At 37.1% G+C, this 15,845-nt stretch overlaps 2 protein-coding genes across 3 annotated transcripts; both read right to left on the bottom strand.

Moving 5' to 3' along the window:
* Positions 1-383: 383 nt before the first annotated feature.
* glod5 (glyoxalase domain containing 5) lies at positions 384-4,514 on the bottom strand. 2 transcript variants are annotated; one of them, XM_028460152.1, is made up of 4 exons: positions 4,416-4,514; positions 3,975-4,130; positions 787-942; positions 384-652 (listed from the first exon to the last, which is right to left on the bottom strand). In XM_028460152.1, exons 1-4 carry the CDS (start codon positions 4,470-4,472, stop codon positions 530-532), a joined length of 492 nt encoding a protein of 163 aa, XP_028315953.1. In that variant the 5' UTR covers positions 4,473-4,514; the 3' UTR covers positions 384-529. The 2 variants fall into 2 exon arrangements, with proteins under 2 accessions (XP_028315953.1, XP_028315954.1); XM_028460153.1 differs by having other exon boundaries at positions 787-882.
* A 956-nt stretch (positions 4,515-5,470) lies between these two features.
* rlim (ring finger protein, LIM domain interacting) lies at positions 5,471-12,719 on the bottom strand. Its single transcript, XM_028460299.1, has 4 exons — positions 12,427-12,719; positions 10,377-10,605; positions 8,972-9,076; positions 5,471-8,883 (listed from the first exon to the last, which is right to left on the bottom strand). Exons 2-4 carry the CDS (start codon positions 10,543-10,545, stop codon positions 7,082-7,084), a joined length of 2,076 nt encoding a protein of 691 aa, XP_028316100.1. The 5' UTR covers positions 10,546-10,605; positions 12,427-12,719; the 3' UTR covers positions 5,471-7,081.
* Positions 12,720-15,845: the final 3,126 nt, after the last annotated feature.

The raw sequence follows: 15,845 nt of genomic DNA, 5'->3' as shown, positions 1-15,845 counted from the left end.
CATTAGCATACCTTTTAACATGTCATTTATATATTGTTAACCTCTTGTAAGTTATCTATTGGCTATGTACAAGACAGTAATAAATCCTTAAACTTTTCTTCTCTTTTCCTTTCCTTTGCAGTTTTTCCTACATTTAATCTCCAGTGAAGACATACCAGTGTTTTAATCCTGTTTTATTTTAAATGATTTGCAAAACAAATCCTCGTATTTCAATGAATGATACATTCTTCAGTAAATAGCACCAATAACCACCATCTTAATTATTTGGTTTATGGCCAAACACACACGCCAACAGCATCAAAGCTGCAATACAAAGGACTAAACCTGGATTAAGAGCAGTTTAAGGGGTTAGGTAAAAAAAAAAAAAAAACCTCCTGTCAAATAATTTCAAATTAAATCAAATTAACTCCGCCTGCCACTCTCTATGTGGAATATGGAAAATTTGTTCTAGAGTGAAAAATTCAAAAGATTCCGACACAGGCTAATTAAAGTAGTATGTTTTTAGTTATTTTAGAGTAAAACCTTCTGTCTACTTAGTATAATTTGACACTTCAATGAGATTGTTGTCTGGATCTCTGAAGTACACAGAGTTGATGGCTCCTATAGCACCAGTTCTCTCCACAGGACCCTCTTCAATCTCAACTCCACACTCCTACAGGAACAAACACACCACATCAGACACTTGGGTAGTTTTACCATAATACGTTTGATTTGTGTGTCCTTCTGTTTGTTTGTTTTTACAGTAAGCATGTATCATTACTGAATGTGGCATTGTGTGAGAGGTACCTTTAAATGTGTCACTACTGTGGACAGAGGCGTTTTGGTGATGAGGCAAAGGTCTGCAGAGCCTGGAGTCGGATACTTGGCTTTAGGTTCAAATTCCTGACCAAGCTGGTGGAGGTTAAACTTCTGCTGACCAAAAGCTAGAGCTTTTCTGTTTCCCTTTTATAACACAAAACATATTGGATTTCATGTGTAGGGCTGCTTTGTAGAAGCTTTGGGGACTGGGATGAGATGCAGATGAATAGAATACCAATCATAAACAGTGAAAGCCTGCCATCTGGTGGATGCTTTTAGTAAAACAACACAGAAGAACTTCAGTAGGAGTTGTCACATCCAGGGCTGGCTTTCGGTCATTCGGTGCCCATAAAAATAGATCAAGTTTAGTTTTTTTCAAGTCTTATTTTAAATATCACGATAAAACAAAAAATACAACCTATTTTAAAATTTAGAATAATGCACTGTAATACAGGTATAGTGCAAATGTCTCAAGGGAACAATAACAAAAATGGTGCACAATCCAAAAGCAATTCAAAACAGTGCAATCAAAAGTGAAAATAAGTTATAAAAGTTTCAGTACAAGGAAATTTCTAATTTCCTGTTTGGTTTTACTAGTCCACAAATCTTAAAACCAAAGAACACAATGTGCAAACAACACAATAGAATTATATAGAAAAGAACAAGAAATTAAATAAAGTAAATATGAATATGGGCAGAAGATTAGCAGGTATAGTTACAGATTTTTATTAAATGAAATTAAATTATTTTTTCAAAGGGGGGTGCAATTTGGCACCCCTCCAGCAGATGGCGCCCTAGGGGGCCGCCTGTGTTGCCTGTTGGGAAGGCCGGCCCTGGTCACATCAAGTTATTTTAATGGAACAGAGCAACACAATGCATAGTTGTTACACTATTAATGAATAATGTGTGTTATGTGCCCTCACATCACATTGTAGACCAGACATGGGCAAATGGCGGATCATGGGCCACATGTGGCCCTAAGTGTAATTTTTATGCGCCTCCCCAAATTAAATCTCCAAAAATTGTAATTCAAGAAGCTGAAAGGAATAAAAAGCTGAAGATAATACACAAAATAACTCCCAAAACACAGACATCAGCAGTAAAAAGCACAAAGTACATAACAAAATTCCCAAAATACACCAAATGATTCATAAAATGTCAACAAAGGAAGACACAACAATCACTTCAACAAACAGAATGACTACAGAAACACACACAAAAAACAAAAATACAGAAAGTGACCCCAAAAACAGGACAAATTGACAACGAAAATGCAGAAAAATATACAAAATTACAACAAGAAAACAAAAAATAACAAAAACACACAAAATGACTAAAAACTGACAAAACATCAAAACCAAAGACAGACAAAAAAAATACAAAACCTTTTCCCCCACACTGTATTAATGCTCTGATTGGTCATTATTCTAAATGCTGACATGAATGTTGATTATATGGCCCTTTTTGTGGCCCCCGCTGTGATAGATTTGCCCATCCCTGTTGTAGACTATCCACCAAAAAGCTTCTTTCGTACAAGTATGCTGCAATTCTAGAAAAGCATACTTCTTATACAGTATTATTATTTTAATTCTCTTTGACGGAGGACATTTTTCCCGTCAGATATTTTCCTCTTACTGTTGAGTGTGAGATTTTTCCTCTTGACTGGCTCAAAGCTCCTAAACTGTCTCCGAGTGAGTAAAACTGTTTTGATCATTTTAAAATTAATTCCTTTAATATATTAATGCTGACAGCACGAGAGACATCCCACAGCCCACTAACATTAACACTTTCAAATGTTTTACATTGGCAGGCAATCAGTGTGGGAATATATGGTAGGTAACCTTAATTAATGAACCTATTAACTCAAATCCAAACGTAGGTGTTCTATCATTTTGAGAAACACTATGACAATTCACTGTTACATTATGTTAGTCCTTTCCTGTATTTTCTTTAGTAGCGATGACATCATCATAACTCCGTGGAAACGTGCCTATTCCAAGAGTGAACAAGTGTAATCAAAAGTGAAGGCAAGGTAGTAGAGCCTGCCCGCCTGAAATTAGATTTGATATCTAACGTATCTGTCTATAACCTATATATCAGTCAAAAACCATTAAATCAGCCAATATATGAAAAAAGAAAGTTGGGTAACACTTTATACAACCTCAAATAACATTAGTTAATGCATTATTGATGATTATTGTGGAATTAATAATTATGATTATTTACGTAATATGAATAAACATATCAGTTAATGCATTAATAATCAGTTAATGTCTACTGCACAGAGTTAATTAAAACATTATAAAGGATTAATACAATCTTATATATAAAGCCTGACTGATTTCATCGGCTGGATTATTGTTGATTAATTGGTGATAGCTAAAATCGGTCTGAACACTCGGCCGCACCGACTAATCAATCAGGCTCTAATCTTCAGTACTGGTAACTACTAATTACTGTGTGGTCGTTAAAACTTTTTTTTAAGGCTGAGAAAAAAAATTGATTTAATTGATTTATTGAATTTGTAGATAAAAAATTTTATTTTGCAAATTCGAGTTTATATATAGATTTTTTTTTTTTCCCACCACAGTTTTTTCGGACTTTTTCGCATTCTGATGTGAGCCAGCCCCCTCTTTGTTTACATTTGTTTATTCTTTGAGTAGGCTATATGTGCGCCACAGATATGTTTCATTTTTTATTTGCACTATGCTAAGATGCTTAGGGAAAAGTTTATTTTTTTTAATTGTAACGTTATATGTTATAAAATATGTAGTTATCTGATTTCTTAATCCGAAAATTCAAGCTACCGTGAAGTTGCTGTTGTACTCTTGCTTAAAACTGGGTTAAAGTTTGAAATTGTTGAATGACAGAGCCTCATTTACTTTTTATTTTGGGGTTGTTCTATGCATTTTAACTCTTGAGGACAATCACAGCAATAAAGTTGCACTTTTGACAATATATCTGATGTCTGCAGTCATTTTTAAGTGCATTGAAGAAAAAATAATCGAAACTCGAATTTTCTCAAAATCAGCCAGCCCTACTTTGTTTCTTGTTTTTGTGCATTTCTGATGTTTTAAATTCATTCAATAACTGCAAGAATGAAATGTATGTATTGGGGGGGGGGTCTAATTGTTAGATAACCATATGCATAATCTAATCAGATTTGTTGTACCAACCTTGAAAGTGATCACCTCCATGCCAAGAACTGAGGTATAAAAGTTGACTGTGTCCTCCATGTTTTTCACTGTCAGCACCAGATGATCCAGATGAGTCACTTCAACTGGACACGTTCTTTTACATTTCACTACTTCCGCTGTTTGAATTGACGTGACCTACAAGACGATCAACATGTGCGACTTTCCAATGAGTCAAGTGACACGCAGGTGTTAAAACAGTAAGTACGTAGAAAGTGTCATTCTCATTCAAGGTTAATAGACAACTGTTGCCAAGCAACGTGTCAGAACGTGCGCGACAGCAATATTTATCCAAGCAAATGAATTAACACATTTGACTTGGCTATTAATATAGGCACCGCATAACATCATGAAGTTGAGGTGCCTTTAAAAGTTGCTGGGTGGTTGTAATATTAAGGATAAGAGTTAAAAAGACGGTTTTACCTTCAAAAATCTTCCCTGAAATCGTAACCCACGACCCACGGTTGCCAGGGAGGCCATTGCACGCGGTCACAAACCCAGATCGGTCACTTCCGGGTTGTTATTTAGTCTTTGGTTATTACAACTACTGCGATACGTTTGACCGTCAAAAGTACTGAGAAATACACTTGTCCTTAAGGCTACTTAAAATACGCAAATAACACAATTGAGTCAACAATAGGAAAATAAACATTTTCTAATCATTTCTATGTTAATAAAACGCTTTTATTTTCTTCAAACTATTCACACCAGAAAATATTAGACATCAACTGTTCATGGACCTGAGAACACCTAGTTGACCTATTATGAAGACTCTATTTACTTTACATATGTGCTTACCAGTGGGAGCATCATATAATAGCCTAAAAATTCAAGATATGGGACTATCTGAACATGTCAATAAATAAATATATTTTACAGTGAGATGAGAATATCCTGTCGAGTACCATGAAGTCCATGCTGCTAATCAGTTTGTACCAGCAAACAATTAAAAAATACATCTTCTAACCATGTACTCACCCCTCAAAATAAAGAAAAACTAAAATTGATCATTTACGTTAATAGATCAACGCACCATGTTGGAGGCAATTTAAATAGATATTGAGTGAAGAGGCTGATGTGTGCATTCAAGCTCATTACATGTGACCTTTTTTTGTTTTTTGCTCTTAGTATAAATATCAGAAACAAATGAGCAGGATGTGCCCGACTTTGGAAATCTTATCAAATCCAGCAAATATGATCGTCGTGAAGGAAACTGGAATTGAGAGATCTGGGCTTCATACCTTTTCATTCGTTATTTAACCTTGATTTGGAGTAATACAACTTTGCTTTTGGTTGTTTTACAAAGTGCCCATGAAATCTTCCACATAAAGTTGGAAGGAGCCACAAAAATAATATATCGGTATCACTTTAGAAAGCAAAAACATTCTCAGATGACTAAAGGTGAAATGTTACGGTACTCATATTTCTTCCTTTGCCCATGCATGCAGCAAAAGTGGTCAGATAGTGTGCACAATATATTTTCTTTATAGCATAACAACTTCTTTAATTCAGCGGTTACTTTCATTTACCCCTCAGTTCACATACAGCACTGAGTGGGTCACAGAACACGGCCCTAACTAAAGCATGGCCCAGAAGAAAAACGTACATTTCATTTACATAGTTATGGTATTCAACAAAGTCTTGCACCCCAAACATTTCAGTCCAGCGAATGGAGGTGATAATGATGGCCAAGACATCAAACAACACAAGAAAACATGACAGAATTACTTTTATTGTGATGCACATTTTGGTCTTTTCCCAGTGTTCCTGTTCATCAACAGAGCTCATAAAACCTACAGAACATAAAGAGCTTTAAACCATCAGAGATAAGAATCCTTTGAAAAAGTTGGGTGTTTTTTCATCTACAACAGAATATACTCGTATCAAAAACTTTATGTCCTTAATGTCACTTTTGCATGTATTTCACATGATATTGCACACTTGCTTGGGAGGCAGATGCAGGAGACAGAGAGCAAATGTTTTGAATTTGATTGAGACCAAGTAAAGAAGGTCTTTCTAGCTAGATTTGGTCATAATCTACATTTTGATTGTTGCCTTAAATTAAGTTTGGATAGAACTACAAGTACCATAATTTATTGCTATTGGAAAACTTAAGAAGCCATCCTAGAGTTACAGCCTTTGTGTTTAATATGAATGTTAAAATAAAATGTCCATTTATGGTAGTAGAAAGCAAATGATCTTAGCTTGATGTCATGCATATAATATTCATAGGTGACATTTTTAATAACATGAAAAGTGTTATTATAAATGTTCAAAATGTACAAACTTTGTAATTACTCCTTCGTCGACCATTAAAATGTTTATATTTTGCAAACCCTCCGGAGTGCGCAATTATATGACAGTTTAATCTACGTTTTTTCCCTGTACCAGAACAAATTACACACCAGCAGATTTTGCAGGGGCACGACACCCAAGATGGAGTTTGTGTCTTCCAGATAAACAAATTCAACTTTTCCGTGAAACAGCAAAAAAACATCATTATCCATGTGTGCACTGAAGTTACAGATTTGTTTTAAAATCAGATTTTGTGATACTGCTAGTAGTTGCAACTGGGATGACCCAGAATTTCCAAAGAGACAATATACAATTGAAAAACGTATTACTGGAAACAAAGCAAGTGTCCAAAATGTTCGTACTCTTATTTACAGCTAATACTTTGAACTGGTGGAAAAAGAGAAATCATACAAATGATAAACTATTAAGCAACATTTAGGGAACTAACACAGAAGAACAGATCTTAAGTGCTTCAACTTTTTTCCAGATTTGCAGTATAGCTCATCTGTCATTTTTTTATGACACAATCCACGGTGCTTAACCCTGATCAACAGCATGCAATGCTATTGCCTAACTTGAACTGTAATGATAAATACCCAATAGAGGGTCAATATTAAATTTTAGTAATAATATTGGGCACATCAAGTAAATCCTGTGCACAGTATGATCAAACTTACAAACGATGGGAAGGAAATACATTCCAACAAAGGACATAAATTTCCTTAAGCCTTTGTATAGGCTTGGAATAATAGATTACTTAGGTTAGAGCGAAAAGTTTGCAAATCACTTCAGAACTACACCACACTCTCTCGGTTGGCTGACACCAGGACAGCCCTGCGGCAAATGGGGCATGTGGAGTTTTCAGACAGCCAACGGTCTATGCAGTGCACATGGTACTCATGGGAGCATGGAAGCTTGCGTAGCTTGTTTCCCTCTGCATATTCTGTTATGCAGACACTGCAAGTCTTCAGGGCATCACTCTCCCCAAAATTGCGCATGGAGAGGTTGTCAATTTGTTCTTTGGTCAGTCCTTGAGGCTGGTCATCATCATCATCATTGAGAAGAAAGAAGTGAGCAAGGCGCAGGAAAGGCAGCGAGCTAGGCTCCTCAAGGCTGATTGGTGGTCGGACCCTGCCACCGGGGACAGAAAGGCCGGCAACATGGCCATCAGCACTATTATTCTCAACTGTCCTTTCTCTAACTCCAGCAGAGGCCAGTTGGTCCTCAGCGTTGACTGTGGCAGGAGTTTCTGTGTTATTTTGGGTTTCTGAGTCTGCAGGTGTATTTAGTCCACGGTTAGAATCAGAAGATTCAGAGTCTGAATCCATGAGGTAGCCAAGTTGACCGAAACCAGTCATAATTTGCCGAATCATCGACTGAAGAGCTACTGAGGTCGCCTCACCTAAACCGGCATCTGAGATTCTTCGGATAGGTATGCGAATAGTACTTACATAGGTCCTCACACCAGCACGCTCAGAGCGTGAGAAAGTCCTACGAAAGCCACCCCGCTCGCTCTCATACAGAAATGTATTGTTTGAGTTCTGGGAACGAGAGCGGGTACGACTAGCAATGCTGTCTCTTTGTCTGTATTCTCCTGGACGCACACGACGAACCTGGAGATCAAGCATTATGGTTGGGGGACGGCGCTCTGCAGAACCTCCTTCCCCTCCGGTTGGTTCTCCTTCCTGAAGGCCAACATTTTGGGGCTCTTCAACACTTTCTGCACCACCTCCAGCAGGCTGGACATCAACATCAGCAGTGCTTTGTTGTGAAACAACATGCTGTCGAGTCCGAGAACTGCCCTCGACTTGAGGTTCAAGGGGAGTATTGGTGGGAGCGATGACGGGAGCGATGACGGGAGCGATGACGGGAGCGATGACGGGAGCGATGACGGGAGCGATGACGGGAGCGATGACGGGAGCGATGACGGGAGCGATGACGGGAGCAATGACGGGAGCAATGACGGGAGCAATGACGGGAGCAATGACTGGAGCAATGACTGGAGCACTAGGACTGGGGGATCTATGAGCATGTTGTGGACTAGGAGGATCATCATTCTGATCTGTGTTGTTGAAAGGGGAGCGGCTCCGAGCTAAACGGGCCCTTGTCCTACGCTGTTCTGGACTACGACTGCGAGGTCTCCTTTGTCCTCTGCGTGGAGAAAGACAGAGTGGAGGTTGTTCTGGCTGTTCAACTGGCAAGATGGGAGATTCTGCTAAAATCTCTTGAGCGACAACTTCTTGTAATTCAGGCTCGGGGACGACTATGACAGCCAGTTCCTCCACAACTGGCTCTTCAACTTCCACTGTGTCCATAGGAACCTCTGGTTCAGCATTTGTGAGCTCCTCCTGACCTTCTACAGCCTGCTCTGGCAGTTCCCCTTCGGCAGCAGCCTGCTGTTCAGCCAAGTTGCGGTTCACACTAATTTCCAAACTAAAGCGAAAATCACCACTGTTGGGATTGGTCTGGCTAACGGCTCGCCATGACTGGTTACCACGATGACCGGACCTGGTTGTGTTGCCTGTCCGCCTCACTGTGTTCAGCCAGTGTAACAGGCTATCACCATTGGCAGGATCCTCAGAGCTTTCTGGTTGTTCTAAAAACAGAGTTAAGAGCAATGTTTAAATGCAAAAATCTCATATATAAAAACAAGTATTATTTAAAAACAATTAAGTGTAACATACCACCAGCTGCATTGCCAACATTTTGAGTATCAGGGTTGTTTGGTGGTTCTGGGCCATCTTTGATTCGCTGAAGTCTGCTAACTAGCTCATCTTCTGTTACCTCTCCTAGAATATACAAAACCACTCTGGTAAAGACAAAGACCTTTTTCATTACCTATGCATTCCTTTAAAGAGGGTTAAGTTTGATTACTTTTCTTTAAGAGCTGGAAAAAAGACAAGTGACATGGAAACAGTGACACCGCCTTAAATTAAAAACATAATTGTTGAATGATTTGTAAATGGAAAGAAGATGGTGGCAATGTATCCTACGACAGAGTAGCACATCTAGCTGAGAAATAAACTGAAGTCTAAAGAAATTCAAATGTATGAGTTTTGTAGTGTCCAAAATACTCCAACACTGTAGGTTATTTTAAGTTGGCTGTTTGGTGCTCTATAAACAACAGCAACAGGACAATACCAGACTTACCAGGGCATGCTTATGTCCATTCAATGCCCTCTCCTTGCAGGCTGCTCCACACTTACAATCCCCCTCTCACTGTCCTGGGACAGAAACGGATTGAACGCCTTCAATAGTCCATATGATGCTGAGTTATCCTCAGAGACAATCCAAAACTGATATTTTCAACTGCAAACTATAATTCTATGCAAAATACCCACGGTGTGCAAAAGAGAACATGTTTTAAATGTAAAAAAAGATAAAATAAACATTTAAAAAAACATTTTGTAAAACCTGGTCTTGATTGTCATTTACCCATTAAATATGACTGACACACCATATCATAACACAAATAATCTTTGATTAATTGAGCAGTTTGATTTGAAAGCGCAGTTACACTGTTGTATCCAATCACAGCAACTTTGATTTACTTTTGACAAAAAATGTTTTTTTTTGTCAAAAACAACATTTTGTTGTCTTTTGTTTTTTTAGCAGTAGTAACCCACAGCTGTTCATATTTTAAAATAGTTCACAATTATATTAAACTATAAAGCTATTGTTGGATAGTATTAAAAAAGTTTTAGTCAAAACTAAAATATAACTTCTTTGTTTTGTTTTTACAGCAAGTTTCCAATAACTAACAGATTGTAGGATGTCACTAAAACATCATTACTAATCCTGCAATCTTAATAGAAATCCCCTGAAATTTCAGGAACCCTAATCCACAATAATCACAAGACATCTGAGGAAAATCCTGTACGGACTGGTTTACAACTCTGCTCTCCTTTAAAGATACAAACATGGATTCAAAATTTTGAGAATAAATCAAGAAAACGTTGATTAAAGACCCTAGTAAATGTTAATTAGAGTTGTATTAATGTCACAGAGAAAATAAAATAATAAATAATTTTAATAAATAAATAAGGAATTCACAACTTTTAACTTAGTTGTGCAAAGTGTTTGTGTTACCTGGAGTTCCTAGAAGGTTGTTGTCTCTCATAAGTCGATAATCTTCATCACTAAGATTGTTAACAAACTGGTAGAAGGCCTCCTCCCTATCCAGGCGGTCCAGCTGGCTCCTGCGTTGTGACTCTGGTAGGTCACTGCTGCCCTGCTCGGCACTGTCAGACCCTTCCATTGATGCAGAAGGGACGAAGGTCTACCTCTACTTTCCGATGAGCTGAATGATGCACTGTAACTACACACGTAGGAAAAAAAAACATTAAACATTTACACAAGATTAGTAACTCCTTATTCCTGGCTGTAGAATGATTAAAAAAAAAAAAAAAAAAAAAAAAAAAATGTTTAACAGCAAAGCTTACAAAAAAAACATTTAGAAAAAGTTCATCAATAAAAACTGACATTGAAACTAGTTTGACTGCATTATATGATTTATTGTAAATACATGAATACTAATTCCAAAAGTTGCGCTAATAAATGGAGTCTCCCGAATATGTAGTTTTTTATTTTATTAGGGAGAACATATAAACTCTCCTCAGAAAGGTCAGATGTCTCTACCTCATCCATTTTCATACCCACTTATTCCCGTTTATCAGGGTCGCGGGGGTCTGCGGGTGCCAATCTCCGGCTCTCATAGGGCGCTGGGCGGGGGTACACCCTGGACAGGGCGCCAGTCCATCACAGGGCAAGTCTCTACCTCAGTATAGGGCCATTTTGTGCGTAAGAAATGGTAAAGGTTTTAAGATTGTAATTTTCAGTTAGGAAAAATAAAGACGCTTACAACAAAATTTAATAGAAAAAAAGGGCCACCACTTTAAAATAATTGTTGTTTGGGGGTGATTCAGGCATGTAAATGTTAGGTGACTACTAGGAGTTAATATGAATAAACATGTAAGGATCTTTTGCAAAATGTGCTCATATTAACAGATAACTGCTTGATCTGTAGAATCAAATTAAATTTAACCATTGCTTCTGTTTATTTCTTATTGAAATGTTCTTAATTTCACCAAGATAGTTCGTAATTGCATAATCACAAGTAAGTAGGTAAAATGTATTAGTATAGCGCTTCTCTCAGACAATTGTCACAAAGGGCTTCACAGTAGTAAAATAAATTAAATTAATAAGTATAAGATAGGCATAAGACATAATGCAAAAATATAGAAAAATAACTTTTTTTTTTTATTGGTAACTAAACATTAATTATTTTCAATTAAAAAAAAAGTGATGCTTACACATTAAATGTAAAGTGTAAAGTTAAGTGATTTAACATTCCAGCCACACAATACAGCAAAAGGCCCACAGGTAACCTTTCCTGGTGATAAAGCAAAACGACAAGCTAACAACAATAAACACAATAAACTAACAAGCACTGATCGAGACGTAAACAGATCCTTAACACATGAACAACCCATCTCTTAAATCACTACATTTTAGAAGAATGACACACATCTAACCGTATTTCCTCTAGATAATAAGCAAGGAATGTGTTTGACAAAGTAGAAATAAAAAAACAAAACAAAATGGCATCATGTAGCTTAGCTAGCAGACAAACAGGTTAAGGCACGGTGAACCTAAAGCTCAATCCATCACATAGAAAGCCATGTACATATAGTTGTCATTTGGAAATAAAGTGGTTAAATGACATCTAACAACCGCGGGTATTATTCTGATACAACCACGTTTCACCCAAACAACTGCAGCCGGGTTGTACTGAGCTAGTTAGCTACAGTGGCTACATCCAGGGAGAACACTAGCATCAACTTTACAACATTACGTTTATTAATTTCATACTCATCCTATTACAAAAGTGCTAACCCCGAATTATAAGTGAAATGTTAAAAATCGAGTTTCCACATTATTGGAACAATACTTATAGAACAGATGGGGGGCATTATCAACGGGCTGAGTTAAAGTTAGCAATGCCACAAGCTAACGAAGCTAGCGACGGCAACCAGTGACGTTCACGGCCCAAGCTAAACAAGCTAAAATTAGCCGACTAATAAGTGTAAAGTTAACCTGAGCGCTTACACTGCGTGTCAACACATCTCTCATACAGTACCTGATCGGCACGGTTTGTAGCGATGTAATCACACAACAAAGAGGGTCTTTTGTTGTTGTCTGGAGCGCAGCTGACATTGGTCTACGTTCGCTTTCGGGACTCCATTTTCTTTCTTGTATGAAGGCTGCAACGATGATTTACCGGAAACGGCCAAAGAGCAAACACGATACCCTGAGCCCAACCTTTCAGGTACACTATCGATGGGTTTAACAGAGAGCAGGCAAGCGGTGAGCCAATGGTGGGAAAGAGGCGGTCGAATCCGTACGCAGGGAAAGCTACGGGCCTGTGCCTGTGAGACGAAACTCAGGTTAAAAAAAACACATCCCTTCAGCGAGAAAGACTGTTTGTTTTCCAGCAGAACGTCACTTCTCTGCTGCAGCGCCACACAGCGGTGGAAATGTAAATACAATGTATACCCTGTAGTAAACAGATCAGCTTCACGTTTGGAAAACCCAAGAGAGCACAAAAATACAGTCATTTTAAAAAGAAAGAAAACACATATTTGTCATGTGGCACAAACATACTTACACTCCTCACAATATAGGTCAGTTCAATTCAATATTTGTTCACTATTTTCCTGTAATGTGATGCATGGGCAACTTCTATCACAGCGGGGGCCACAAAAATGTGATTGTCTGATCCTCCGAGGGCCACATTATCAACATTCATGTCAGCATTTAGAAGAATGACCAACAGAAACTTGAAAACACACATTTTGTGTGATTTTAAATTCATTTTGTAGATTTTCTTGTCAAATATGGAGAATTTTTGTTGTCTTTTTGCGTGTTTTTCATGTCATGATGTGTTTTTGTTATATTTGTTCTGTTCTTGTTGTCATTTTGTGTAATGTCATGTCTCTTCAAAGTCCTTTTGTATATATTGTTGTTTCTGTAGTCATTTTGTGTGTTTAAGTAGTTGTTCATATGTCTTTGTTGTCATTTTGTGTGTTTTCTGAATCTTTTTTGTTTAGTTTTTCATCGTTTTGTGTGTGTGTGTGTGTGTTTTTTTTAACTTTTTGTACGTTTCTTGACATTTTGTGCATTTCTCTGTCGTTTTCTGCGTTTCTGGAGTTTTGTGTATTATGTTGTTCTTCAGATAACAAACATTATGAATTACAATTTTGTTTTGGGGGGCACACAAAATTAGACAGAGGGCCGCATGTGGCCCCCGGGCCACCATTTGCCTATGTTTTCTATAGGGTGTGTGTGTCTTGTGTCTTCAAGTTAGTTTAATATGTAAGGGAACTATCAAAGGCCAATGGGGATTTACCTATTCATGTTAAATAGCCTGTCAAGCTAAAAGCAACACATCACATTTTTGAGCATCTTGATGCATAATCAATATGCACTATATCAGGTTTTTCCATCCTTGGGGTCGCCTGGAAATAAAATGGGGTCACCTGAAACATCTAGTAATAATTTTTTTAAAACTGCTGATTCAAATTATATTTTGTGTATATATATATATATATATATTTGTATTTATTTATTTTGAAAAAATATACTTAATTTTTTTTTTTTTTAAACTATTTATCTATTTTGCACAATTAAAAAAACAATACATAATATCACAGAATTAGACATACAGTGCAGGAAGAGACAGAAAGCTCAAAGAGCCTAAATATGTATTCTTCTTTTAGCTAATTTTACTCAGATTAAAGACAGAAAGTCATGTTGATCAATAAAAAAAACACATTATATTTTATTGTCAACATTATGTGTATGTGTAAATAAAAATATGTATCAAATTAATATCTAAAATTAAATTTCAAAAATAAATTTCAATCAAAATACTAAATTTAAATGTTAAAACTCAAAAATCCATCCATTTTCTCACCCACTTGCTCCTATTTTTCAGGGTCAGGGGGGTCTGCTGGTGTCTCGCTCCAGCTCTCAATGAGCATTAGGTGGGGGTACACCCTCGACAGAGCGCCAGTCCACAGCAGGGCAACACACAGGCAACCACTCCCACTCACATTCACTCCTACAAACAATTTAGAGACTCCAATCTACCTAACAGTCATGTTTTTGGATTGTGAGAGGAAGCCAGAGTACCTGGAGGAAATCCACACAAGCACAGGGAGAACATGCAAACTCCACACAGAAAGGACCTAAGTGTTCACCCCAGAGCTTAAGTGCCCATGTTAAAATAAAATGCTATATTTAAAACTTAAATCTAAATACATGTCTGAATATAAATGTGAAATTTGAAACATTAGGTTGAAATGTCATTTCTGAATTTAAATGTTAAATCTAAATGTGTAACTGGTAAATTTGAATCTGAATGCCCAATGTGTCACTGAGTGTAAACCTAAATAGTTAGAGAATATTTAAATCATTAAGGTTGAGCAGAATAAGCTAGTGACTAACTGTCAAAAAGGGCTTTAGTTTTTGAGATACCCCTACCGGAGATAGAACAAAATCTAACAATGTTTTTCCTCCTCTCTAAGGTCTCCCATATATGAAATGGATTCTTAGGTTAAAATATTTTACTGCAAACTTTGTTAAATTGACACAATATACATTATACATCCCAAACCTAAAAAAGAATAAAAAATATAGCCTATGGGAGTTAAGATATATAAACTTATATAGATTAATAACACAAGCTCTGATCATTTTGAAACTTGACATAATTGTGGTCAGGAACAAAAAAATGAATATCTATGCAGAATGTTCTCATTTATTTTGTAGTTGCTTAGCCAGGGATCGTTGTAGAAACACACATGGTGGCTTGTTGGAAAGGTGGGATTGTGCTGAATCCAGTGATCCCAGATAAATGAATGTAGCATGCAGAGTCAGCATAATAAATCGTTACATGATACGGTAGCGGTATCATAAATTTTTGAGGACATTGTCACTAGCCTAGAAGTTATGTTCTTAGTTGGTGCGGTGTATCAATTGCTTCAAATTGTTTATCACTCTATTGTTTTATCACAAGATACAAGTTGTAAATCAATAAATAACATGAGTAAATATCGGGGCCTCCTGATTTGAACCCAATGGAATGATTTTAATATTTATTTAGTTTTACACTCGGCAACACATTTAGCATTTATATTAAAATAACTGTAACATTTAGATTTAAATTGGGGTGCACAGTGGGGTAGTGATTAGCATGTTTGCCTCACAGCAAGAAGGTCCTCTGCTCATGCCCTGATGTGGGCACTTGGAGTTTTTTCTGTGTGGTTTGCATGTTCTCCGCGTGCTTGTGTGGGTTTTCTCCAGGCACTACAGCTTTCTCCTATAATAGGTAGATTGGAGTCTCTAAATTGTCTTGTATGTATTAATCTGTTTTTATATAGGGTTTTTTTGTCCTAAATGTGAGGAAAAATGAGCTGAATGTGAAGAAAGAAAGCAAAATATTGAAAATATATTAGCTACAAACTTGTGAGAGAATATTAACGTTCCTTACCCCAT

The sequence above is a fragment of the Gouania willdenowi genome, chromosome 10 (assembly GCF_900634775.1).
Source record: "Gouania willdenowi chromosome 10, fGouWil2.1, whole genome shotgun sequence".
Taxonomy (NCBI): Eukaryota; Metazoa; Chordata; class Actinopteri; order Blenniiformes; family Gobiesocidae; genus Gouania; species Gouania willdenowi.
Note: the sequence above shows the minus strand (reverse complement) of the source record. Positions and strands in the feature narration are given on the sequence as shown.

Excerpts from the sequence above, each read along its gene's own strand:
- rlim (XM_028460299.1), bottom strand. The coding sequence starts at position 10,545 with ATGGAAGGGTCTGACAGTGCCGAGCAGGGCAGCAGTGACCTACCAGAG. Across the intron at positions 9,077-10,376 it reads CAACCTTCTAGGAACTCCAG|GAGAGGTAACAGAAGATGAG; the intron begins GTAACACAAACA and ends TGTATATTCTAG. Across the intron at positions 8,884-8,971 it reads TGTTGGCAATGCAGCTGGTG|AACAACCAGAAAGCTCTGAG; the intron begins GTATGTTACACT and ends CTCTGTTTTTAG.
- glod5 (XM_028460152.1), bottom strand. The coding sequence starts at position 4,472 with ATGGCCTCCCTGGCAACCGTGGGTCGTGGGTTACGATTTCAGGGAAGA. Across the intron at positions 4,131-4,415 it reads TTCAGGGAAGATTTTTGAAG|GTCACGTCAATTCAAACAGC; the intron begins GTAAAACCGTCT and ends ATCGTCTTGTAG. Across the intron at positions 943-3,974 it reads TGGAGGTGATCACTTTCAAG|GGAAACAGAAAAGCTCTAGC; the intron begins GTTGGTACAACA and ends GTGTTATAAAAG.